Source organism: Narcine bancroftii, chromosome 4 (genome assembly GCF_036971445.1).
Source record: "Narcine bancroftii isolate sNarBan1 chromosome 4, sNarBan1.hap1, whole genome shotgun sequence".
Lineage (NCBI taxonomy): Eukaryota > Metazoa > Chordata > Chondrichthyes > Torpediniformes > Narcinidae > Narcine > Narcine bancroftii.
This window is the reverse complement of record NC_091472.1, coordinates 89,691,636-89,719,029: the sequence shown is the minus strand read 5'-3', so window position 1 is coordinate 89,719,029 and position 27,394 is coordinate 89,691,636. Positions and strand designations below refer to the sequence as shown.

The 27,394-nt window shown below is 41.2% G+C and overlaps 1 protein-coding gene across 3 annotated transcripts in view; it reads right to left on the bottom strand.

Annotated features, from left to right (window-relative positions):
- Positions 1-970: 970 nt before the first annotated feature.
- The window catches only part of galm (galactose mutarotase), a 111,676-nt gene continuing 85,252 nt past the window's right edge, over positions 971-27,394 (bottom strand). For 2 of the 3 annotated variants that reach the window (XM_069931929.1, XM_069931928.1), the window contains exons 4-7: positions 20,347-20,428; positions 18,029-18,170; positions 3,692-3,866; positions 971-3,427 (exon numbers count right to left, since the gene is read on the bottom strand). In XM_069931929.1, the coding sequence (XP_069788030.1) occupies positions 3,347-3,427; positions 3,692-3,866; positions 18,029-18,170; positions 20,347-20,428 (480 nt within the window). In that variant the 3' untranslated portion in view covers positions 971-3,346. The remainder of the gene's footprint in view (positions 3,428-3,691; positions 3,867-18,028; positions 18,171-20,346; positions 20,429-27,394) is intronic. The other variant, XM_069931930.1, reaches the window with a different exon arrangement.

Sequence of the window (27,394 nt, the reverse complement as noted above, 5' to 3'; positions counted from 1 at the left end):
ATGTATATTATATTGGAGCTCAAAACCAAAGGTAGATTCTCCGATCCTTTCCTACAGTAATCCTTCATGGATGTATACAGCAAGAGCCCATGCTGCTCTAATACACCAATTAACCTACAAACCCCATACTTTTTTTTCAAAGGGTGGGTGGAAACTGGAGCACCAGGATGAAACCCACCACCAATGTACAAAACTCCCTGTTGGCCAGATTCTAACCTGGGTCATTGGCGCTGTAATAGCATTGTGTTAATCACTCCACCTAAATATTAGTAATGACGTTTGATAACATTTGAATCCATTCACCCACCACTAAGTGTTAGAAATTTCTTAACTTACAGAGCAATCAAAGGCTCCATAATAAATAAAATTGAAAATATATTGAGCTTTTAATCTATAAATTTTAATCACTAGTGATTATTTAAGCACTTTGTATTAGAGGCCTCTTGTAATTGGAAATGAAGATAATTGGAGTAGAAAAAATAGGAAGCAAATTACAGTGTGGAATGCACTGAAATTGAATTACAGCAAACCCCTGATATCCAGAATTTAAGCAACCAGGAAAAAAGGAAAATAAACAAATTAAATAAAATTTCATGGGTTAAAAAAAATATGCATTTGAAATTGTAAAAATAAATGATCTCTGAAGTAACATATAAACCTTGGGTAAAGATGGAAGCAAATATTCAGTTAGCAGACTGCCTTGGTCGAGCATTACTTGTAGCAGCTGTTTGAATAAAGTTGTGTGAAGCAGGATGAAGAGCTGGTTGATGCTGCTCGCCATTTCCTTATCCCTGCTTAGTAAGAGTTGCCCTGGTCAAAGGCTTTATCTGTAAACTTGGAGGAGGGAGAGGCACCTGCAGATAGGTGTAACAATTAAATTTTTTCAAAGAATGTGATTGAAAATGAAGTAAAATGCTTTACAATTAACATGTTCATCAAATGAAGTTTGTTCATTGTAAGTACAATATCATTTATCTTTAAAATATTTTTATTAATTTTTGAGTAATAAGTTTGTACAGAACAATTATGGAATGTGGTGCAGAAAAATAGATAAAAGCACTGAGAATAATCATGCATATGAATTCCCAAAGCACAGCTATAATAAGTTGCTCAAAATAAATTTAAAATTTACATAACCCCGACTCTAAGCCAGTTTAGTTGCCAACCCCCAACCATGCGACAGGTAGTACTGGGTAACATGGTACCAGTAGCACTCAAATGAATGACCTGACCAGTATATTGTCTTACATATGGCAAGGAAAGTGCCCCTATTTAAATAAAGCTCATATTCAAAAGTTTAAAAGAATTGATGATTCCTAATTTGAGATTCCATTACTGTGCGGTCAATTTATGTAACCTTATGTTCTTGTTACAATTTTATAATCAAGTTGACTATCCTGCTTTGGTAAAAATGGAATTAAATTCCACCAAAAATGTTTCTATCTCGGTATTTCTTGGGTCATTACTTTCTTTTGTTTCATATAAACTAATTGACCATTTGATTGTTAAATACATTTTGAGAATATGGGTGCAGTTTAGAAGGTATTTTGGATTTCATGGCTTTTCTCTTGCAAACCTCATTTTGTCCAATCACCTTTTACAGCCTTGTAGGATTCTACTTTTAATGATTGGTATTAAAGACCTTTTTATTGATAACCATTTTGCATCTTTTAAACAATTGGAAAATTCAGTTTACCAGATATTTATCACTCCCATAAATTTGCCTTGACAAATTAGGCATTTTATTCAATCTCAGATCCCTGATTTTCCAGAGCTCTGAGCTGAATGTTCTTGATACATTTTTTGGATTACAACCTTCTGGTAAAGGATTAATATCTGTTATTTATTACAAGTTGACTGGTCTAAGGCACATGGGGACAGGATTTGAACCTTTCACTGTCTAATGAGGTTTGGGACTTCAAACTGATTAACGCTATGTCTTTGTGTGCTCACTGCTGTCTGTTGCAATTCAAAGTGGTTCATAGGGCCCACATGTCATATTTTTGTCTTTTAAATGGTTTATTCTTGCATTGTAAGAGTGTCTCAAGCAACCAGAAAATACTTAGTGGCATCTACCAATCCCCATAGGTACCAGGGGTTTACTGTAATTTTCAAAAGGGAATGGGGAAATAAATGTTTGCAATGTCAGTATTTGTAGCTCATCTGCAAAGGTTAAGGGTTTATCATTTAAACTGGCAAAATAACAGGAGGTGAAGCTCTTGTTCTTGGTTGGAAAAAAAATGTTTGGAGTCGATCATTTAAAACATTACAGGAGAGAGTTAAATTTTAAGCCATTTCATTCTTTTCTGTCACTTGTTCAAACAGTTATGTATATTAGGTACTGAGGTGATACAGGAAAATGTTCTGTACAATATAGTGTCGTATTCTTTAAAAATGTCAGTTTTAAGCCATTTAAAGACTATTATGTTACAAAAGGCAATTATATGAGTTGATTTAACTAGTAGTAACTATTAGAATCTTCAAACTGTGAAGTTATTGATATGTACTTTTGTGTTTTGGGCACAACTTAAAGGCTAAAATTGTCATTTATTTGGTTCAAGGGAAATGTAATCGCTTGAGTTTCAGGCACACAGTATTGGCTTTCCTGTGGCCACTGATGTCCTAATGGATTTTTATAGAAACCTTCCCTGGGAAATGACCTAAAGAGATATCATTACTTAATCTGGACACCTTGAATAAATTGCCCTCTTATTGACATATCAGTAAATAGGGGAACTGTATTATATTTCCTAATGTATTTAATTTCCTCACACCATCAAACCCAAACTACCCTTGGTTTCCATATATGCAAAAGATTGGTGTTATAACTTTATAAGTATTTATATTACTTATGGTAGCTATGATTCGAGCTTTGTCACTCCCTGGCCTCATCTCACCTTAATAATTTTTAAATTTTTAACTTTTATTATTATTTGATGTTTTTTATGTATTTTTTTGATATGCTTAGATTTTGACCAAGTTTTCTATATCCTATATTTATAGTAGTTTATTAATTCATTATATATTTTATATTTATAGTTGTAGAGGTTAACATTATTAGCTCATAATTTATAAGGTAATATCCAGTATTGTTTACACAATTTATTTATTTTACTGTGCTTTTTTCTCGCTTTTCTTGGTTTTTTTTCTGAGGGAGTAGGTGGAGGGGGGAGAAAAAAATGATAAAACACATGTATTGATTTTGATCGATAATTTGGCTATGTATATACTTTTTACATTCGCCAATAAAATAAAATTTGAAAAAAAAACCCAAACCACCCAAGTGTGATTTATTTTTTACTGAATATCTTCATTCATATATGGCAGCAGATACGGAGCTGCTGTATTATTGTCTCACTGAGAATTTAAACCAGGTTGTATGATTATATTCTTCACCAGGTCTCAGCAATGCATCTGGGAAATTCTTCTGCAATACATAAACATTTAGTTGAGTTAGCCTCCTGTTGTGCTTCCTTTTAAAACTCCCATTTATGAAGAGAATCTTTTATTGCATAAAGCTGCTACTATGCAAGTATACCATTGCTACAGTTTTTTTTTCATTTTTGTGCAGTGAAATTTTAAAACAATGAAAACAAATGATGGTTTTGGACAATAAAATGGTCAAACAAAATTATAATTCATCATCACCCCCTTTTACCTTTATCTTCCCCACCATGCCCAAGAAACCAACCTTGTTGACAGCATTGGGCCAGTTCTGGGTTTCCAGGCAAAAAGCTGAATGCTTAGGATAAGTTGCTCCTTCTTTGCCCTTCAAGCTTCCATCAAGAAAATTGGCAGTGTAAAACTGAATTCCTGGCTGTGTTGTCTCAACTTCCAGCAGTCTGCCACTTGGCTGATGGAATACCCTGTAAACATGTTTTCAACCCAGAAATTCTTAGATAATTAATCTGACTTTTCTCCCAAGTTTACATTTAGTTCAAGGAAATAAGATTCCTGTTGGTGATTACTTGTGGTCTAGCCATCAGGAATTGAAATCTAGATAAGGTCAGGGATAATGTTTTTCTCTGCCGAGCTACTTTCCACATTAAAACCACTGCTACATTTAGAATTCCATTTCACAGGTTATCGGAACTACACATCTTGTTAGTTTATTTTCTTTGTTCAATATTGTGCACTAGTTACCAATTTATTTGAACATCATTTCAGTGAATCCTAACAAGTGCTGTATTCAAGGCCATGTCACAGACATTGAACTAAATCTCAAACTGAAAGGCTCTCAGGATTTTTTTAACTGAACAATAGTATCAAAACATAAATAGAAATCAGAACTGTGAGCCTATCAATTCCATGTCTCTTGGTTCCCTTCAATTTTTAAAGAAAATCCCTCAGTCTTCAAGACACTGGTATTCAAATTTCCAAAGATTTGCAGCCCTCTAATTAAATAAAAATTAATTTGACCTCATGGGCCAATTGCTGATATTATGGCTCCAAACTTTAGATGCTGTAAAAGTGAACATGAGGTTCCAACAGTGGTGATGTTGGAGAGGTTTAGGAATAATTGGCTCACATGAAGATCAGAATACATGCAGGAAGTCAGTACAGGGTACTCTCTATGACTGTTCCCATCAATAACAATGGGCAATAGAATCCACAAATCTGAACCCCCACACCAACTCTTCAACCACATTCATCTGCCTTAATTTCCTATTTTTCTCACTAGCATGTGGTACAGGCAGCAATTTAGAGATTAACACCCTTGAGGTACTGTTCTTTAGCTTCTTTCCTTACCTCCTATAATCACCTTCAGGACCTTACCAGTTTTGCTATGTCTGTCATTGGTACTGTTACGAGCCCAGAGGACCCATAAGCCCAGCAGCAATAGATATTCACCAAGACAAATGGTTACTTAAAGTTGCTTTTAATTATCTATAAAACATGAAAACAGAATCACACTTTAACCCCCTTCTAATTCTAAATGCACTTGTATGTAATGTGTAAGTTCAGAAAAGTTTTGATTTAGTCTCACTTCTCATTCCTCCAAGTTCACTGGTTGCAGGCAATTCTTATTCTGTGCACAGAATTAAACATTTATAAAGTTCACTAGGCTTTGGTGCTTGAAAGGTAAATGGTTACCACTCAGGAAGGTTCTTATCGGTTTTTAGAGAGAGATTTGTTGTTCCAGGACATCCACAACTGCTGTACTTCTATCAGCCACTTCAGTGCCTTGCTGATGAAACTTGCCCCTTCAGGGATAACCCCTTTCTTTCAGGTCACCACAGAGTTCCTTTTTGTTTCTCTTATTCCAAGTGAAACATTAGATAGCCAGTCCTCTTGCATGAACTACAAGGGCTTTGACCAGGCTAAAACAAGAACCCGTCCTCCAAATGGGGTTCTCCACAACTTGCCAGCTTGTCCTGTTCCAGTCCCAGCCGCTGTTGCTGGCTGTAACACTGCAGAAATGATCTCTGCATGTGTGTCTCTCGCTCTGAGTGAAAACCTGTTTGACTCTGCTTGCAAAACTACATGACCCTCTTAGAATAAGTTCTCTTCCAGACAATCTGCAGCTCCAACAAGATCTTTCATCTGTTGCCTTTTGTAAACAATAATCCATTAGTGAAGACTCTTGGGCACTCTTCAAAGCTCTTACAAAAGCTGTGCAGCCGATATGTCTAGCATGGGGCAGAGCTCCATTATTTTAAATAAGATTTGTTTTAAAGAGTATGTAATCTACTCTTTAAAGAAAACCTTTCCCAATTTATCTCCCAAAAACATATCTATATACTCTGTCACAGTACCATAACATCTGGATGCTCAGCCTCCCGTCTCAAGAATTCTATGGACAACCAGAGACATCTGACCCTGAGACCTGGGAAGCAATATACCATCTGAGACTCATACATGCCAACTAGAGGATAATATGGGCTCAGGAAGAAAAAGGAGGGTTATGAGAATTATATGGTAGCCAGGAATCAGCTCAAAAAAGGACAGGACCGCAAGAAGCATGTGAAGACCTTGACAAGTAGGATCAATGAAAACCCTAAAGTACTCTACATATACACGAAGTACAGAAGAATGGGGTGTGCTACGTGATGATGTGGGGTTAGACAATCTCTGCTCTCCTCGTAAAAGTGATTTTAAAAAAAGACAAAGTTACAGGAAGTATAAGGAAGAACTGTCTGAAGACATTAACAATGCCACCAATGAAGGATGTTACTTGATGTCTGAGCCAGTGAAAGGAGGGAAACAGACATATTTCTTAAATTATTCATTTCCCTTCCTCAAACCCACCAGTTGATCCTGGGATGGAGGGTGGGGATAACAGAACAATACAGCGCAGCACAGGCCCTTCAGCCCTTGATGTTTTGCTGACCCATATATTCCTCCTAAAAAAACTACTAAACCCTCCCTAACCCATAACCCTCTTTTTCTTTCATCCATGTGTCTACCTAAGAGTCTCTTAAATGCCCCTAAAGTTTGTGCCTCCACCACCATCCCCGGCAAGGCATTTAAGGCACCCCCTACTCTTTTATTTAAAAAAAATTGACCCTGATGTCTCTCCTAATCTTCTCTCCCTTCACTTTGTACAAATTTCCTCTGATGTTTGTTGATACTGCCTTGGGAAACAGGTGCTGGCTGTCCACCTTATCTATGCCTCATAATCTTGTAGACCTCTATCAAGTCTCCTTTCATCCTTCTAAGATCCAAAGAGAAAGGTCCCAGCTCTGCTAACCTTGCTTGCTTGCTACGAGAGAGATAAGGCCAGGTGAGGTAGTTTAAATCCTTTAATTAAAGTTAGATAATGGAGTCAGCTAGGGCTCTGCATTGTCTCTGGTTGCGGGATGTGGGAAATCTGGGACAGTGTACTTGTCCCTGACAACTACACCTGTAGAAGGTGCATTCAGCTGCAGCTCCTTACAACCCATGTTAGAGAACTGGAGTAGGAGTTGGATGAACTGCGAATCTTGAGGGAGACATAGGTAATGGCAGGTAGGAATGTCAGGGACGTGGTCACCCCTATAATTCAGGTAGGTACCTGGGTGACTGTCAGGAGAGGGAAGGGAAAGATGCAGACAGCACAGAATACTCCTGTGGCCGTCCCCATCAACAACAGGTATACCATTTTTGGATACTGTTGGTGGAGACCTACAAGGGACAAAACAGGATAATGACTCTGGTGCAGAGGCTGGCCCCTGGCTCAGAAGAGAAGGGGGAGAAAAGAAGGGCCATAGTGATTGGGGACTCTGGTTAAACAAGTGGATAAGAGGTTTGCTGGATGAGATCAAGGTTCCCGGATGGTATGTTGCCTTCCAGGTGCCAGGGTCAGGGATGTCTCTAATCGAGTTCATAGTATTCTTGAGGGGGTGGGCAAGCAGCCAGATGTTGTGGTCCACGTGGATACCAATTACATATATAGAAGTGGGGATGAGGTCCTGAGGAAGAATATAGGAAGTTAAGAAGTTAAAAAAAGTAGGACCTCAAGAGTGGTATTCTCGGGATTGCTGCCTGTGCCACGCTCTAGAGAGGGTAGGAATAGGAAGCTGTGGCAAATAAATGTGTGGCTAAAGACTTGGTGCAGGGGGAGGGGTTCAGATTTGTGGATCATTGGGAACTCTTTTGGGGAAGGTCTGACCTCTACAAAAAGGATGGGATGCACCTGAACTAGAGGGGGACCAATATCCTGGCAGGCAGGTTTGCTAGATCTATTAGGGAGGGTTTAAATTAGTTTGGCAGGAGGGTGGGAATCAGAATGAGGGTGCGGAGATTAGGGTTAAAGGACTAGATTTGAAGGGAGAAAGGATTGATATTGTTAAAATTAATGAAGGAGAGGGGATGCAAGGAGGATGGTAAGTAAGGTGGATGAGCTTAGAGAATGGATTGAGAGACAGAAATATGATATTGTTGCCATCAATGAAACTGTTGCAGCAGGGTCATGATTTCAGCTAAATATTCCAGGACTCCATTACTTTAGGTATGATAGAACAAGGGGGATAAAAGGTGAAGTCGTGGCATTGCTTGTTAGAGAAAACACTACAGCAGTGATATGGCCAGATAGATTGGAGGGCTCATCCAGTGAAGCTATTTAGGTGAAGTTAGGAATGGGAAAGGCATGAAAACACTAATGGGAGTGTATTATAGACCCTCTAATGGACAGAGGGAATTAAGAGGAGCAAATTTGTAAGGACATAGCATATATGTGTAGTAAACATAAAGTAGTGATTGTAGGAGATTTTAACTTTCCACACATTGACTGGGATGCCAATACTGTAAAAGGGCTGGATGGGTTAGAGTGTTTGTCAAACATGTTCAAGAAAGTTTTCTAAATCAATATATAGTAGAACTGACTAGAGAAGGGGCCGTAATGGATCTCTTATTAGGGAACGAGATAGGTCAGGTGACAGGTTTGTGTTGGGGAACACTTTGTGTCTAGTGATCATAATACTATTAGTTTTTGGTTAATTATGGAGAAGGATTGGGCTGGGCCTCAGGTTGAGATTCTTGATTGGAACAAGGCAAATTTTGAGGAGGTGGGGAAGGATTGAATTGGGATAATTTATTTTCTGGGAATGATGCAACAGATAATTGGAGGATATTTAAAGGGGAAATTTTGAGAGTACAGAGTTGGTATGTCCCTGTGAGGATTAAAGGAAAGGTTAGAAAATATAGGGAGGCTTGGTTTTCAAGGGATATTGGGAATTTGGTTTGGAGGAAGAAGGATGTGTACAACAGGTATAGGCAGCAGGGAATAAATTAGGTGCTTGAAGAATATAAAATGTGCAAAAAAAATTAAGAAATTAGAATGGCTAAAAGGAGATACGAGTCTGCTTTGGCAGGGAAAGTAAAAATAAATCCAAAGGGTTTCTACAGGTACATTATCAGTAAAAGAATAGAGAGAGATAAAATTGGGCACCTTGAGGATAAGAGGGGTAGGCTATGTAAGGAGTCAGAAGAGATGGGGGAAATTTTTAAATGATTTCTTCAGTATTCATTAAGGAAAGGAATATTGAGTCAGGTGAAGTGAGGAATACAAGTAGTGAGGTCATGGAAATATACAGATTAATGAGGAGGTAGTTCTGGGTATTTTAAAGAGAGTCAAGATGGATAAAACTCCAGGTTTTAGAACCTTGAGGGAGGTTAGTGTAGAAATAGCGGGGGCTTTGATGGAAATATTTAATATGTCATTAGCTGTGGGGGAGGTGGTGGAGGATTGGAAGGTAGCTCACATTGTTTCACTGTGTAAAAAAGGCTACAAAACAGTGGTTCTCAACCTTTTTCTTTCCACTCACATACCACTTTAAATAATCCCTATGCCATAAGTGCTCTGTAAGGGATTGCTTCAGGTGGTATGAGAGTGGGAAGGGAAGGTTGAGAATCACTGCTCTAGACCCAATTGTTTCTGAAATATTTTGCTTGAAAAAATTGTCATTGGCCCATTTCCTTTGGAGTTATGAAACCATGCACATATCGAGTCAATTAGGTACGATTAAAAGTGGTTTTCAAACCTTTTTTTCCACCCTCCTTAAGCAATCCCTTACTAATCACAGAGCACTAATGGCATAGGGATTACTTAAGGTGGTGTGTGAGTGGAAAGAAAAAGGTTGAGAACCACTGCTCTAAAAGTAAACTGGGTAATTATAGGCCTGTGAGTCTGACGTCAGTGGTAGGTAAATTAATGGAGAGTGTTCTTAGGGATGGAATATACAATTATTTGGATAACCAGGGAGTGATTAGAGAGGTCAACATGGTTTAACAAATCTTATCAAATTTTTCAAGGAGGTTATGAAGAAGGTTGATAAAGAGAAGACTGTGGATGTTGTTTATATGGACTTTAGTATAATGTCTTTGACAAGGTTGTGCATAAGAGGTTAATTAGGAAGGTTCAATCATTAGGTATTAATGTTGAAGTAGTAAAATGGATTCAGCAATGGTTGGATGGGAGATGCCAGAGAGTAGTGGTGGAAAAGTGTTTGTCAACTTGGAATGCAGTGACTAGTGGAGTGCCTCAAGTACTGGGTCCATTGTTGTTTGTCATACATATTAATGATCTGGATGATAGTGGTAAATTGGATTAGTAAGTATGCAGATGATACTAAGATTGGTGGTGTTGTGGACAGCAAGGAAGGTTTTCAAAGCTTGCAGTGGGATATAGGCTGGTTAGAAGAGTGGTCTGAAAGATGGCAGATGAAGTTTAATACCAAGTGTGAAGTGCTACATTTTGGTAGGAAGTCATATATATCTCAAATGGGAGACAATTGAGGAGTGCAGCAGAACAAAGGGATTTAGGAATTCTGGTACATAATTCCCTGAAAGTTGAGTCACATGTAGATAGGGTGGTGAAGAAAGCTTTTGGTAAGTTGGCCTTCATAAATCAGTATTGAGTACATGAGTTGGGATGTCATGTTAAAGTTGTAGGCATTGGTAAAGTCAAATTGTAATATTGTATGCAGTTTTGGTCACCAAATTATAGGAAGGACATCAACAAATGGAGAGGGTGCAAAGGAGATTTACATGAATGTTGCCTGGGTTTCGGGGTTTGAGTTACAGGAAAAGGTTAAACAGATTAGGACTTTACTCCCTGGAGTGTAGAAGATTGAGTGGTGATTTGATAGAGGTATTTAGAATTATGAGGGGGATGGATAGAGTCATTGTGGATAGGCTTTTTCCATTGAGAATGGGGGAGATTCAAACAAAAGGACATGGATTGAAATTGAAGGGGGAAAAGTTTGGGGGAAACATGAGGGGGAATTTCTTCACTCAGGTGGTGGGAGTGTGGAATGAGCTTCGCCAAAGGAAAAGTTGAATACGTATATGGATGAGAGGGGTATGGAAGATTATGGGGTGGGTCTGGATCATTTGGATCAGGTGGGAGAAGGTGTTCAGCATGGACTCAAAAGGCTGAACTGGCCTGTTTCTGTGCTGTAATTGTTATATAAGACTTATTTTCCAATCCAGGCAACATCCTGGTAAATCTCCTCTACACCCTCTCCATAGTTTCCATGTTTTTCCTTTAATTAGGAGACCAGAACTGAACACTACATTCCAAGCATGGTCTTACCAGAGATTTATAGAGTTACAGTATGACCTCCCTACTGAACTCAATCTCCCAATTAATGAAGTCCTGCATTCCACAGGCCTTTGTAACTATCCAATCAACCTGTGCGGTGACTTTGAGGGATGTATGGATTTGAACCCCAAGGTCCCTCTGTTCATCCACACTCTTAAGTAACTAACCAGTAACCCTGCATTACATTAAACATAATAGCGAAAACCTACCGGGGACAATCACTACCTAAGTTAACGGAAGGAAAAGGAAATGAAAAGAATGGACTCAGTAGAATATCTGGTGTATTTTTATTGAATGACAACATTGTCTGACTGGTTTAATGTATCCTAGATTTTATACCTTAAATGGACGGGAGGGGGAGGTAGGGAGGGTGGGATGGGAGGAGGGAGGGGGGGGAGAAAATGGCACTGTATATGTGTGAAAAGGAAAAAGTGTGTATCATGGTTAATGTGATTTATGGTGTGAAAAATAAAAAATTTAAAAAAAAACCCTGCACTCAACCTTCTGGTTTGTCCTTCCAAAATGCATCACCTCACATTTACCTGGATTGAAACTCATCTATCACTTTTCTGCCCAACTCTGAATCCTGTTTATAAACTCTTGTAACCTTCGACAACCGTCAGCTCCATCCAAAACTCCTCCAACCTTCATGTCATCCACAAACTTACTGACCCATCCTTCTGCCTCTTTATCTAAGTCATTTATAAAAATCAAAAAAGAGCAGGGGTCTCAGAACAGATTCTTGTGGTTCTCCACTAGTCACTGATCTCCAGGCAAAATACTTCCCTTCCACTACTACTTTCTTCCTATAAGCCAATTTTTTATCCACACAGCCAAGGTTCCACTGATCCCGTGCCTCATGACTTTCTGGATGAGTCTCTTGTGGGGATCCTTGTCAAATACCTTGCTAAAATCCATACAGACCACATCTTGTGCCTGATCCTCATCAATTTATTTTGTTAACTCCTCAAAAAACTCAATTCGACTCATGAGGCACAAACCCATGCTGACTTTCCTTGAGTAGACTGTACTTCTACAAATGCTCTTAGATCCTATCCTTAAGAATCCTCTCCATCAGTTTACACACCACTGACATAAGACTCATCAGTCTATAATTCCCAGGATTCTCCCTATTACCTTTTTTAAATAAGGTGACGATATTTGCCATTCTCAAATCCTCTGGCACTCCCCTGCAGCCAAAGAGGATTCAAAGATCATAGCTACTGCCCTAGCAATCTCTTCTTTCACTTCCCACAGCAGCCTGGGGTATATCGTGTCTAGCTCCAGGGACCTTTCAATAGAGATGTTTTTAAGAAAACCAAAACTTCCACTTTCTTAATCTCCACATTGTCCAGTACACAAACTTGTTCAATTTCGACCTTGATGTGATCAAGGTTCTTTTCTCTTGAAAATACTGATCCAAAGTATTCATTTAGGACTTTCCCAACCTCCTCCGCCTCCAGGCACATGTTGCCACTTTAACAGCCTTTAGCAGCCCCACCTTCATTCTCGTCATCCTTGTTCACAAACGAATAGAATGCCTTGGGGTTCACCTTAAATCTACATGCCAAGGCCTTCTCATGCTCCTTTGAGCTCTCCTAAGTCCTTTCTTAAGCTCCTTCTTGGCTACCATATGCTTTTCATGAGCCCTTCCGGTTTCCTGCTTCCTATATCTAATGTTTGCTTCCTTCTTGCTCTTGACTAATTCCCTGACCTGTTTTATCAGCCATGCTTCCCTTTTCCTCATCCCAGTGGGACAAACCTATCTTGAACCCTGCACAAGAGTTCCCTAAACTTCCTCCACATTACTTCTGTGCTTTCACCCTTAAACATCTATTTTCAATTTATTCTTGCTCGTTCCTGCCTCAGCCCTTCGTAATTAGCCCTTCCCTAGTTTGACTGTTTTTATCCTTTTCCATAGCTAGGGTGAAGCTAAGGGAGTTGTGGTCACTCTCACCAAGAAGCTCTCCCACCGAGAGGTTTGCCATTTGACTAAGTTCATTCCCCAGAACTAGATCCAGTATGGCCTTTCCTCTCATTGCCCGGTCCACACACTGCGTCAGGAATCCTTCTTGAACACACCTGACAAGTTCAGCCCCATCTATACCTCTTGCAGTCAGTAGATGCCAGTCAAAAATAGATAAGTTGAAATCACCCATAACTACAACCCTATATTTCCTGCACCACTCCAAAATCTGCCTGTTTATCTGCTCCTCGGTATACCAAGGTCTATTTGGGGGCCTGTAGACTACTCCCAGTACAGTAATAGCTCCCTTCCTATTTCTGACTTCCACCCACACCGACTCAATGGACACTCCCTCTGCAGCATCTTCCCTTTCTATAGCCGTGATACTATCCCTGACCATTAAGCTACTTCTCACTCCCCCCCCCCCCTCCCTTTTCTACCTCTCATCCTATTCTTTTCAAAACACTTAAACCCTGGTACTTGCATCACCCAATCTTGCCCTTCCTCCAGCTAAGTTTTAGTAATGGCCATTACATTGTAGTCCCATGCTCTTAAGTTCATCCACTTTATTCCTAATACTCCTAGCTGGCTACCTTTATATTTTATCCCCTCCCAGTCCTTCCTCACCAACTCAGAGCGCATAGCACCATGCTTTTGTCCTTCTACCCTTATCTCTGCACTCAATTCTGGTTCCCACCCCCCTGCCAAACTAGTTTAAACCTTCCCCAACAGGTCTAGCAAACCTGCCCGCCAGTTCAGGTGCAGCCCATCTTTTTTGTACTGTCCAGAAGAGTTCCTAATGATCCAGAAATCTGAACCCTTGTCCCCTGCACCAACTCTTCAGCCACACATTCATCTGTCACAATTTCCTGTGCGTGGCACAGGCAGCAGTCCTGAGATAACCACCCCTGAGGTTTTGCTTTTTAACTTCTTAACTCCCTATATTCCCTCTTCTGGATCTCATCCCTACTCCTACTTATATCATGAGTCCCCACGTGGACCACGACATCTGGCTGTGCGTCCTTCCTCCAGACTGCTATGAACTCGATCAGAGACATCCCTGACTCTGGCACCTGGGAGGCAACATACCATTCGGGAGCCTCAATCTCATTCACCAAATCTCCTATCTGCTCTCCTAACCAATGACTCCCCAATTACCATAGTTCTCCTCCCCTCTTCCCTTCTGAGCTGGGTGGCCAGCCTCTGTTCCGGAGACGTGACCACCTCAACTTGTCCCTGAAAGATCGTCCCCCTCCCCCCAACAATATACTTGTTGTTGAGGGGAATGGCCACAAAAGTGCTCTGCACTGTCTGCCTCTCCCCCTTCCCTCTCTTAATAGTTACCTGCCTCCTGCCTTTTAGGGGTTAGTGTCTCCCTGAAGCCCTCTCGATAACCATCTCTGCCTCCTGAATGATCCTGAGTTCATCCAGTTCCAGCTTCCTACCACAGTTTCCCAGGAACTGCAGCTGGATGCACCTCATGCAGGTGAATTCATCAGGGACTATTGTGCTGTCACAGATTTCCCACATCCTGCACTCAGAGCATTCCACTGCCCTAGCTCTGTCTATTAACCCTTCCTACCTTAAAATCAAAGACCTTACCTTCTTGGAAGCATGGAAAAATCTTGCTTTGTGAAGATATCACAAAATTGTGGAAGACTATGTTGTGCAAGGTGAAAAAGCCTTGATACATATTGCTTTTGCACTTCTGACACAATGCAAAACAAATGAATGTACACATTTTAGTTTTACCTTGCAGTCTTTTGATATTGCAAATTTTTTGTGGAGAAATGTACATGTTGGCAAAATGCATAATTATGTAAGGATGGACACTAAAAATTAGAAAATAAATTGATGGACGAGTTGCATTTGAACCCCGGGGGATTCTGGCGGGGATGCTTGCTAGGGTTACTCAGGAGACTTTAAACTAGAATGGCTGGGGGGACGGAACCAAATGAAGGAGAACAGCAAGGAGAAGGTTGGAGTGCAATCAGAGAAAGCTTGTAAACAGTGTTTGAGGGGAGAAAGGCAGGTGATATAAAAGAGGGATGCTCTTTACGAAGATGGTCAGAGGTCAATTGCAAAAGATCATAAGAGAGGTGTTGGTAAAGATAGGGGCCTACAGGAAGTAAAAAGTGGGAAATCTAAAATGGTGGATGAGCTAAAGGTATGGATTGACATTTGAAAGTATGACGTGGTAGCGATTAGTGAAACATGGTTACAGGGGGGATGTGACTGGCAGCAAAATATTCCTGGATTTAGTTGCTTTAGGTGTGATAGAACTGAGGTGGGGGGCAAGGGGGGATGGGGTTGCACTACTTGTTAGAGAAAATATTACAGCGGTGCTTTGGTGCGATAGAATAGAAGGCTCGTCCAGGGAGGCTATTTTGGTGGAATTGAGGAATGGGAAAGGGGAAGTTACAATTATAGGGATGTATTATAGACCACCGAATGGGGAACGTGAATTAGAGGAACAAATTAGTAAGGAGATAGCAGATATTTGTAATAAGCACAGGGTAGTGATTGTGGGGGATTTAAATTTTCCAAATATTGATTGGGAAACCCATTCCGTGAAAGGGCTGGGTGGGTTGGAGTTTGTAAAATGTGTGCAGGATAGCTTTTTACATCAATACATGGAGGTACCAAATAGAGAGGGAGCTGTGTTGGATTTACTGTTGGGGAATGAGATGGTTCAAGTGACAGAGGAATGTGTGGGGGAGCACTTTGGGTCCAGTGATCATAGTGCTATTAGCTTCAAGGTAATTATGGAAAAGGATAGGTCTGGGCCCAGAGTTGAGGTTTTTGAGTGGGGAAAAGCTAGCTGTGAGGAGATGCGAAAGGATTTACAAGGGGTGGATTGGGACAATTTGTTTTCTGGGAAGGATGTAATAGAGAAATGGAGGGTCTTTTAAAGGAGAGGTTTTAAGAGTACAAAATCTTTATAAACCTGTTAGGTTGAAAGGTCAGTCAAAAGTTTGGGAGAGCCATGGTTCTCAAGAGATATTGGAAACAGTTCGAAAAGAGAGAGTACTACAATAAATATAAGAAACAGGGAAAAAAGGAGATGTTTGGGTACTATATTGAATGTAAAGAGAATCTTAAGAAAGAAATTAGAAAAGCTAAAAGAAGGTATGAGGTGGCTATAGCAAGCAGGGTGAAAATAAACCCAAAGGGTTTCTACAAATATGTAAATAGCAAAAGGAAAGTGAGAGATAAAATTGGTCCAATAGAGAATCAGAAAGGACAAACGTGTGTGGAGCCAAAAGAGATGGGGATGGTCTTGAACAATTTCTTTTCCTCAGTATTTACTGAGAAGAAGGATATTGAACTGTGCAGGGTAAAGGAAGCAAACGGAGTATATATGGAGACTATAGTGTTTAAGAAAGAGGTAGTACTGGAGCTTTTGAAACATATAAAGGTGGATAAGCCTCCAGGTCTTGACAGGATTTTCCCCAGGACCTTGAGAGAAGTTAGTGAGGAAATAGCGGAGGCTCTGGCAGTGATTTTTCAAATGTCATTAGAGACGGGTATAGTGCCGGAGGATTGGCGTGTTGCGCATGTGGTTCCTTTGTTTAAAATGGATTTGAGGAGCAAGCCTAGCAATTATCGGCCTGTAAGTTTGACATCTGTGGTAGGTAAATTGATGGAAAGCGTTCTCAGAGATAGTATATATAAGTATATAGAGAGACAGGGTCTGATCAGGGACACTCAACACGGATTTGTGCGTGGAAGGTCGTGTTTGACCAATCTTGTTGAATTTTTTGAAGAGGTGACTAGGAATGTTAATGAGGGTAGAGCAGTGGATGTTGTCTATATGGACTTCAGTAAGGCCTTCGATAAGGTTCCGCATGGGAGGTTAGTTAGGAAGGCCAAGTCCTTGGGTATTCATTTGGAGATAGTCAAATGGATTCAACAGTGGCTGGAAGGAAGGTGCCAAAGAGTAGTAGTAGTAGTAAATTGTTTGTCAGGATGGAGGCCAGTGACAAGCGGTGTACCTCAGTTCAGTATTGGGACCATTGCTGTTTGTCATATATATTAATGATCTGGAGGATGGGGCAGTAAATTGGATTCATAAATATGCAGATGATACTAAAATAGGGGGAATTGTGAATGATGAAGAGGGTTTTCAAAGATTGCAGGGGGATTTAAACTGCTTAGAGGAGTGGGCAGAAAGATGGCAGATGGAGTTTAATGCTGACAAGTGTGAGGTGCTTCATTTTGGAAAGAATGATCAAAGCAAGACATATGTGGTAAATGGGAGGGCATTGAAGAATGCAGTGGAGCAGAAAGATCTAGGAATAATGGTGCATTGTTCCCTGAAGGTATGAGCACATGTGGATAGGGTGGTGAAGAAGGCCTTTAGTATGCTTGCCTATATAAATCAGTGCATAGAATATAGGAGTTGGGAAGTAATAATGAAACTGTACATTGGTGAGGCCAAATTTAGAGTACTGTGTGCAGTTCTGGTCACTAATTTATAGGAAGGTTATTAACAAGATAGAGAGAGTGCAGAGAAGATTTATAAAAATGTTGCCTGGGTTTCAGCAACTGGAATACAAGGAAAGATTGAGCAAATTAGGTCTTTATTCCTTGGAACGTAGAAGGCTGAGAGGGGATTTGATAGAGGTGTTTAAGATAATGAGAGGGATAGATAGAGTTGATGTGGAAAGGCTTTCCCACTGAGAGTAGGAGAGATGGATACAAGAGGTCATGGGTTGAGAGTTGACGGGCAAAGGTTTAGGAGTAACATGAGGGGGAACTTCTTTACTCAGAGAGTGGTTACTGTGTGGAATGGGCTTCCAAGAAAGGTGGTGGAGGCAGGGTCAATTTTGTAATTTAAGAAAGTGTTGGATAAGTATATGGATGGGAAGGGGATGGAGGGATATGGGCAGAGTGCTGGTAAGTGGGATTAGAGGAGGGTACTGGATCAGAGCGGACTAGAAGGGCCAAATTGGCCTGTTTCTGTGCTGTAATTGTTATATGGTTATATGGATATTTGTAAGCTCAAGATTGATTTTTTTAAAAACTAGGCTGCTTACCTTGCACAAGGGGATCGTTGCTTTGAGAAGCTTAAACAGAAATTGTGGTCAAAGCCTTCGGTTAGCTTATTCTCAATGTGGCTTCCAAGTAGTACAGGATTTCTCAGATCAAAATAAGTATTCATTACTGAAGCAATTTCACCTGTGTAAAGCAGAAATATTAAATAAAATACTGTCTCATCTGCTTATCTGTTGTAATACAGAACAAAAATGCTTGCTGAAATGTCATGGATTAGTTACAAAATATTTAAGTATCCACCCTGTTCCCATGCGATACTTTGAAGAATAATGCAAAACAACTTCTTACCAGTCCGCTAATACTGTCTTTGTTGCATTCCATCTATTTCAACTCGGTTCCCTGGGTAAGGGGATCAGATCTGTATTTTAAGATGCTCTCTCAGCAGAGCTCTAAATTGTATGAGTAATGTTTCTAATCTTGCTTTCAAATGGTTTTTCAGTTGAAGATCAAGATATTTTTTGCATTTCTTAATGCATAGAAAAACCAAGAGTATCCATATTTCTCTAAAGATTAACAGAACTTTCAATCTCCACTAAAACAAAAATCACTATAACCACGTTTTTCTATACTGTATTCCATCTGCCATGTCCTCGTCCTTTCACTTAACCACTTTACATCTCCTGATACCACTGCATAATCAGCCTACCAGGGATGGCCAACCTTTTAATTTTTAATTTAGACATTCAGCACGGTAACAGGCCAATTGAACAACCCCGGTATGCACTCATGGGGTGAAATGGCCTGTTACCGTGCTGTATGTCTAAATTAAAAGGTTGGCCACACCTGCGCCTCGGCTGTCAGCACAGCTCATATTATCAGTAAATTTGGACATACAGGTACTCTTTGATTTGCGACTTGTGTCCAACCGCACATATGACCAAATTCTTTTTAAAAATAAGAGAAAATATAAAATTTATGCTGTTTAATTTGTATTTGACAAACTATAACAGGGATACAGGACATGTAAGAGCCAAAATGTGTGTACTTATCTCGTTGGTCGGCGCCCCAGGGTTTGTAGGCTGGGCACAGCCATCATGATTCTTGTGCGCATGCACGAGTCTTCAGTTAGCACATGCACAGTGGGTTTGCTTATTGGAGTTCGGTTGGCACATGCGTGAGAGTTAAGGGTGTGAATTCAACATCATTAGGGCACTTAACTCTTGCGCATGCGCCAACCGAATATTCGCACAGGAACCAAGATGGCCACGCCCAGCCTACGGAGCCTGGGATGCTGACTAACAAGATAAGTTCGCAATTCCAACATGCGTCCATTCTGAGATACGACTGTTCATCCAGAATGGAACATGGACATATGTCGGAGAGTACCTGTATTGCATTTGATCAGTTTATCCAAATTGATACAGGTTGTGAACAAATCACAATTTATTGTCATGAACATGTCACAAAATTTGTTGATTGCAGAGCAAATATTGCTATAGATTAAGTTTAATAAAAATAAAATAATTAGAGAAAATGAGGTAGTGTCTGTGGTTCATTGATCATTCAGAAATTTGATGGTAGAGGGGAAGAAGCTGTCCTTGTGCTGCTGGGTGTTCATCTTCAGCCTCCTGTACCTCCTTCCTGATGGAAGAGGACATGGCCTGGGTGGTGAGGGTCCTTGAGGATAGAGGCTGTGTGTTTTTTTTTTAAGATACTGTCTCTTGTAGAGGTCTTCGATGAAGTGAAGACGAATGCCCATGATGTCACTGGGCTAGTTCACAAATCTAGTTTTTTCCTGTCCTGTACATTGGAACCTCCACACCAGACAATGAGGCAACCAATCTAAACACTCTTCACAGTCTTTGGTGACATACCAAATCTCCTCAAACTCCTCACAAGGTATAGTCTATGGTGAGTCTTCATGATTGCATTGTCATGAAGGCCCCAGGATAGGTCTGCAGAGATGCTAACACCCAGGAATTTGAAGTTCTTAACCCTTTCTACTGTTGACACCTGGTTGAGAAGTGGTTCATGTTCTTCTGATTTTCCCCCTCCTGAAGTCCCCAAACTGTCCCTGCTCACAACTCCAAAATATCTTCATTTTCTGTCTTCTATGTTTTGAATAAAGGTTACAAAGCTTCTAGACATATTTCTTTAAATATAGTTTCTAAACTTTTGTTCATTTTGACAATCATTCCAGAATTGTCAATAACATGAAAATAAGCAATGGAAAGATTTTGTATTTAAGCAAACAGCTAAACTGAGATGGGACTGGGCAATTATATCCCTCCAATTTTTTTGCCCTTTCTCCTCCTTTATAGAGAATGAAAGATGAATAAAATAACATGTACATTCTTACCTGTCGGAATTAATGTCTTATCCACTGGCAGATAACTCTCTGCTTCTATGGAAACCTCGTGGTCATAGATTTTGGGAGTTCCCTAAATGGGAAAGAGGTGGGAGAAATGGTGGCAATAGAAAAATTAGAGCTTTATTTCCAATACAAGATGAATTTCATTTTATTCTGGTGTTTGCTATCTTCACAAGCTCAGCCCTCCCCCTTCCCCAATCCCTCCTAGTTCTGTAAACTCGTACTTTTGCACAACTAACTTTAAGCACAGCAAACGTCCCTCCATTCATCAATTTTAAAGATCTTAGATTCTCCTGCTTATTGATTACATTGCTGTCAGCTGATAACTTATTTATTTCTTTACCAGGCAGTGACAGCACTTACTTTTGAAAATAAATTGTGCTAAATATCACAGCCTCAGTCAAAGTTGTGGGTTCAAGTCCTCATTACAGAGATGTGATCACATCCAGCTGAACAAAGAACAGTACAGCACAGGAACAAACCCTTCGTCCCACATGATTCCCAAGTTACAGTAAAATCCTCCTGCTTGCATATGATACATATTCTTTTATCCCTGCACATTCACCTCTTCGAACCAGAAGCCTTTTAAACACAACTATAGTGTCTGCTTCTCCCACTACTGGCAGCCCTGGTATCTACTGTGTCAAATCACTTGCCCCACACATCTCCTTTAAACTTCGCCCCTCTCACCTTAAATGCACGTGAGAGTCATGTAGCATGGAAACAGGCTCTTTGGCCAAACTTGTCCACACCAACCAAAATGTTCCACCCACACTAGTTCTATCTGCCTGCGTTTAGCCCATATCCTTCTAAACATCCTATATGTGTATCTGTCTGTTTTTTCCTTAGACTTTGTAGAAGTAACTGCCTCAACACCTCCTCCGGCAGCCTGTTCCATACACTCACCACCCTGTGAGTAAAATAAGTTACCCCTCAGGTCTCTCTTAAATTCCCTCCCCCCAAACCTATGTCTTCTGGTTACCAATTCCCCAACTCTGGGCAAAAGGCTCTGTGCGTTCATACGATCTATTTCTCTCATGATTGTGTATTCTTCTAAGAATCACCATCATCCTTCTATGCTCCAAGGAATAAACCCTGAGCTCAACCTCTCCCTGCAGCTCAGGTACCTAAGTCGTGGCAACATCCTTGTAAATCTTCTCTGCACCCTTTCCAGGTTGACAACTGCTTTCCTGCAGCTTACTGACCAAAACTGAACAATAATCCAAATGGGACCTCTCCAATATCTTGTACAACTGCAAAATGACTTTCCAACTTCTACACTCAGTACTCTGAATTATGAAGGTCAATGTGTCAAAAGTGTTTTTGACCATCCAATCTAGCTGTGATGCCACTTTTAAGGTAATATGTACCTGTACTCCAAAATCCCTCTGCTCTACAACACTCCCTGGAACCCTACAATTCACGGAACAGGTCCTACCCATGTTTTATGTCCCAAAATACAACACTTCACACTTCTCTATTATAATAAATTCCATCAACCATTCCTGTGCCTACCTGATCAGTGTCATTTGTAAACTTACTAATCATGCCATGTACATTTTCATCTAAATTATTGATATAGATGACAAACAATAATGGGCCTAACACCAAACCCTATGGCACATCACTCATCACAGGCCACCAGTCTGAAAAAAAAAACCTCCCACCTTCATTCTTTGTTTTCTTCCATGAAGCCAATGTTTTATCCAGTCTGTCATCTCATTTTGGATCCCATGCAATCCAACCTTCTTGAGCAGCTTACCTTATCGAACTCTAGTATGTGACATTTTACCTTGATGGTTTTATAAGGGGCTTCTGTAGTGTTCTGGGTGCTTTCTTTCAGAAGTAATTTTAATCAGAGATGCTATAAATCCTTAAAAAGGAGTGCATGAGGGTGCCCTGGTGTCAATGGTCAGCATTGCTTCTTGCCTTACAAAACTTCTATTTATTTGACCTTTTGTGGTTGTGAGATGAACTTGTATTTAACCATATAACCATATGTCTATGCTCCAACCCTCCAGGCGGAACCAGCAGAAAAGGACAAGTTCTACACCGACCTGCGCAACCTCATCCAACGTACCCCTACAGCCGACAAGGTTGTCATCCTGGGCGACTTCAACGCTCGTGTCGGCAAAGACTCAGAAACCTGGCCAGGAATCCTGGGCAAGCATGGCGTCGGCAAGTGCAACGACAATGGGCGCCTCCTGTTGGAGCTCTGCGCAGAACAGCGGCTTGTCATTACAAACACCCTTTTTCAGCAGAGGGACAGCCTTAAGACCACCTGGATGCATCCCCGATCCAAACACTGGCACCTCCTGGACTACATCCTGGTGCGAGAAAGTGACAAACGAGATGTGCTCCACACCAGGGTCATGCCTAGCGCGGAATGCCACACTGACCACCGGCTGGTTCGCTGCAAGCTCAACCTTCACTTCAAGCCAAAGCCCAGGAACAGTAAAGCCCCCAGAAAGAGGTTCAATGTTGGAAACCTGCAGTCAGACGAAGCGAGAGGAAACTTCCAGGCAAACCTCAAAGCAAAGCTCGACGATGCAACCTGCCTCACGGACCCGTCCCCTGAAACCCTCTGGGATCAGTTGAAGACTACCATACTGCAATCCACTGAAGAGGTACTGGGCTTCTCCTCCAGGAAAAACAAGGACTGGTTTGACGAAAACAGCCAGGAAATCCAGGAGCTGCTGGCAAAGAAGCGAGCTGCCCACCAGGCTCACCTTACAAAGCCGTCCTGTCCAGAGAAGAAACAAGCCTTCCGTCGCGCATGCAGCCATCTTCAGCGCAAACTCCAGGAGATCCAAAATGAGTGGTGGACTAGCCTCACCAAACGAACCCAGCTCAGCGCGGACATTGGCGACTTCAGGGGTTTCTACGAGGCTCTAAAGGCTGTGTACGGCCCCTCACCCCAAGTCCAAAGCCCGCTGCGCAGCTCAGACGGCAAAGTCCTCCTCAACGACAAGATCTCCATCCTCAACCGATGGTAAGAACACTTCCAATCTCTTTTCAGTGCCAACCGCTCAGTCCAAGATTCCGCCCTGCTCCAGCTCCCTCAACAGCCCCTAAGGCTAGAGCTGGATGAGGTCCTCACCCTGGATGAGACATATAAGGCAATCGAACAACTGAAAAGTGGTAAAGCAGCAGGTATGGATGGAATCCCCACAGAGGTCTGGAAGGCTGGCGGCAAAACTCTGCATGCCAAACTGCATGAGTTTTTCAAGCTTTGTTGGGACCAAGGAAAACTGCCTCAGGATCTTCGTGATGCCACCATCATCACCCTGTACAAAAACAAAGGAGAGAAATCAGACTGCTCAAACTACAGGGGAATCACGTTGCTCTCCATTGCAGGCAAAATCTTCGCTAGGATTCTACTAAATAGAATAATACCTAGTGTCGCCGAGAATATTCTCCCAGAATCACAGTGCGGCTTTCGCGCAAACGGAGGAACTACTGACATGGTCTTTGCCCTCAGACAGCTCCAAGAAAAGTGCAGAGAACAAAACAAAGGACTCTACATCACCTTTGTTGACCTCACCAAAGCCTTCGACACCGTGAGCAGGAAAGGGCTTTGGCAAATACTAGAGCGCATCGGATGTCCCCCAAAGTTCCTCAACATGATTATCCAACTGCACGAAAACCAACAAGGTCAGGTCAGATACAGCAATGAGCTCTCTGAACCCTTCTCCATTAACAATGGCGTGAAGCAAGGCTGTGTTCTCGCACCAACCCTCTTTTCAATCTTCTTCAGCATGATGCTGAACCAAGCCATGAAAGACCCCAACAATGAAGACGCTGTTTACATCCGGTACCGCACGGATGGCAGTCTCTTCAATCTGAGGCGCCTGCAAGTTCACACCAAGACACAAGAGAAACTTGTCCGTGAACTACTCTTTGCAGACGATGCCGCTTTAGTTGCCCATTCAGAGCCAGCTCTTCAGCGCTTGACGTCCTGCTTTGCGGAAACTGCCAAAATGTTTGGCCTGGAAGTCAGCCTGAAGAAAACTGAGGTCCTCCATCAGCCAGCTCCCCACCATGACTACCAGCCCCCCCACATCTCCATCGGGCACACAAAACTCAAAACGGTCAACCAGTTTACCTATCTCGGCTGCACCATTTCATCAGATGCAAGGATCGACAATGAGATAGACAACAGACTCGCCAAGGCAAATAGTGCCTTTGGAAGACTACACAAAAGAGTCTGGAAAAACAACCAACTGAAAAACCTCACAAAGATAAGCGTATATAGAGCCGTTGTCATACCCACACTCCTGTTCGGCTCCGAATCATGGGTCCTCTACCGGCATCACCTACGGCTTCTAGAACGCTTCCACCAGCGTTGTCTCCGCTCCATCCTCAACATCCATTGGAGCGCTTTCATCCCTAACGTCGAAGTACTCGAGATGGCAGAGGTCGACAGCATCGAGTCCACGCTGCTGAAGATCCAGCTGCGCTGGATGGGTCACGTCTCCAGAATGGAGGACCATCGCCTTCCCAAGATCGTGTTATATGGCGAGCTCTCCACTGGCCACCGTGACAGAGGTGCACCAAAGAAAAGGTACAAGGACTGCCTAAAGAAATCTCTTGGTGCCTGCCACATTGACCACCGCCAGTGGGCTGATATCACCTCAAACCGTGCATCTTGGCGCCTCACAGTTTGGCGGGCAGCAACCTCCTTTGAAGAAGACCGCAGAGCCCACCTCACTGACAAAAGGCAAAGGAGGAAAAACCCAACACCCAACCCCAACCAACCAATTTTCCCCTGCAGCCGCTGCAACCGTGTCTGCCTGTCCCGCATCGGACTTGTCAGCCACAAACGAGCCTGCAGCTGACGTGGACTTTTACCCCCTCCATAAATCTTCGTCCGCGAAGCCAAGCCAAAGATATAACAGGCCATGTCGGCCCTTCAAGTCCACACCGGTTCAATAGAACAACTCCACTCGCTCAACCCTCCTGTTCTCCACCTATAACCCACTAACCCCCTCACCTCCATGTACACATCCAACCTTCTTTTAAATGACAGAAGGGACTCTGCCGCAATTATCTCATTTGGAAGATCATTCCATTCTGCCACCACTCGCTGGGTAAAAAAGACACCTCTAATATTTCTCCTAAAGTTTTGCCCCCTTACCCTTAACTCATGCCCTCTTGTTCCAACCTCCCGTACCCTCAGGGGAAAGAGTCTGTTTATGTCTAGTTTATCTATTCCTTTCATAATTTTAAATACCTCTATCAAGTCCCCTCTCAGTCGTCTACATTCCAATGAATAAAGTCCCAGTCTCCTTAATCTCTCCCTGTAATCCAGATGCTGTAACCCAGGCAACATCCTTGTGAACCTTCTCTGCACTCTCTCCACCTTATCTATATCCTTTTTATAATTTGGAGACCAGAAATGAACACAGTACTCCAAACCAGGCCTCACCAATGCCTTAAACAGACGCAGCATCACCTCCCAGCTCCTATACTCTATACTATGATTTATGAAGGCCAGCATACCATATGCCTTCTTAACCACCCTGTCTACATAGGAATCCACCTTCAGTGAACTCTGTACCATAACCCCCCAGGTCCATCTGCTCCTCTGCGTGCCTCAATGCCCTCGCCTTAACGGCATATATCCTATTCTGGTTATTTTTACCGAAATGCAACACCTCACACTTGTCTACATTGAATTCCATCTGCCATCTTTCAGCCCACTCTTCCAAACAAACCAAATCCTTCTGTAATCCAAGAAAATCTACCTCACTATCTACCACTCCCCCGCAATTTTGCTTACCCAGTTAACCACACCTTCCTCTAAATCATTAATATAAATAATAAACAACAAGGGACCCAGCACCGATCCCTAAGGCACCCTGCTTGTCTTTTTTTTAATTTTTTAATTTTTCACACCATAAACCACATTGACCAAGATACATACATTTTCCTTTTCAAATATATAGTGTCGTTTTCTCCCCCCCCTTCCCATCCCACCCTCCCTACCTCCCCTCCCATTCATTTAAAGTACAGAATCTAAGATACATTAAACCAGTCAAACAATGTTGTCACTCAATAAAAATAAACAAGAAATTCCACTGAGTCAATTCTTTTAATTTCCTTCTCCTTCCGTTATTTTAGGTGGTAGATGTCCCCAGTAGGTTTTCTCTATTGTGTTTCATGTATGGCTCCCATATTTGTTCAAATATTTCAATATTATTTCTTAAATTATATGTTATTTTTTTCTAATGGAATACATTTATTCATTTCTATATACCATTGTTGTATTCTCAGTTATCTTTTAATTTCCAGGCTGACATAATACATTTTTTTGCTACGGCTAGAGCTATCATAACAAATCTTTTTTGTGCACCATCCAAATCAAGTCCAAATTCTTTGTTTTTTATGTTACTTAGGAGAAAGATCTCTGGGTTTTTTTGGTATATTGCTTTCTGTAATTTTATTTAATATCTGGTTTAGATCTTCCCAAAATTTTTTCATTTTCTCACATGTCCAGATTGCATGAATTGTTGTTCCCATTTCTTTTTTACAACTAAAACATCTGTCAGATACTGTTGGGTCCCATTTATTTAACTTTTGAGGTGTAACGTATAGCCTGTGTATCCAGTTATATTGTTTCATACGTAACCTCGTGTTTATTGTATTTCTCATAGTTCCAGAGCATAACTTCTCCCATGTTTCCTTCTTTATCTTTATGTTTAAATCTTGTTCCCATTTTTGTTTAGTTTTACCATTTGTTTCCTCATTCTCCTTTTCTTGCAGTCTAATATACATATTTGTTATAAATTTTTTGATTATCATTGTATCTGTAATCACATATTCAAAATTACTTCCCTCTGGTAACCTCAGACTGCTTCCCAATTTGTCCTTCAAGTAGGATCTCAGTTGGTAGTACGCCAACACTGTATCTTGAGTTATATTATATTTATCCTTCATTTGTTCAAAGGATAGTAATTTATTTCCTGAAAAACAATTTTCTATTCTTTTGATCCCTTTTTTCTCCCATTCTCTAAAGGAAAGGTTATGTATTGTA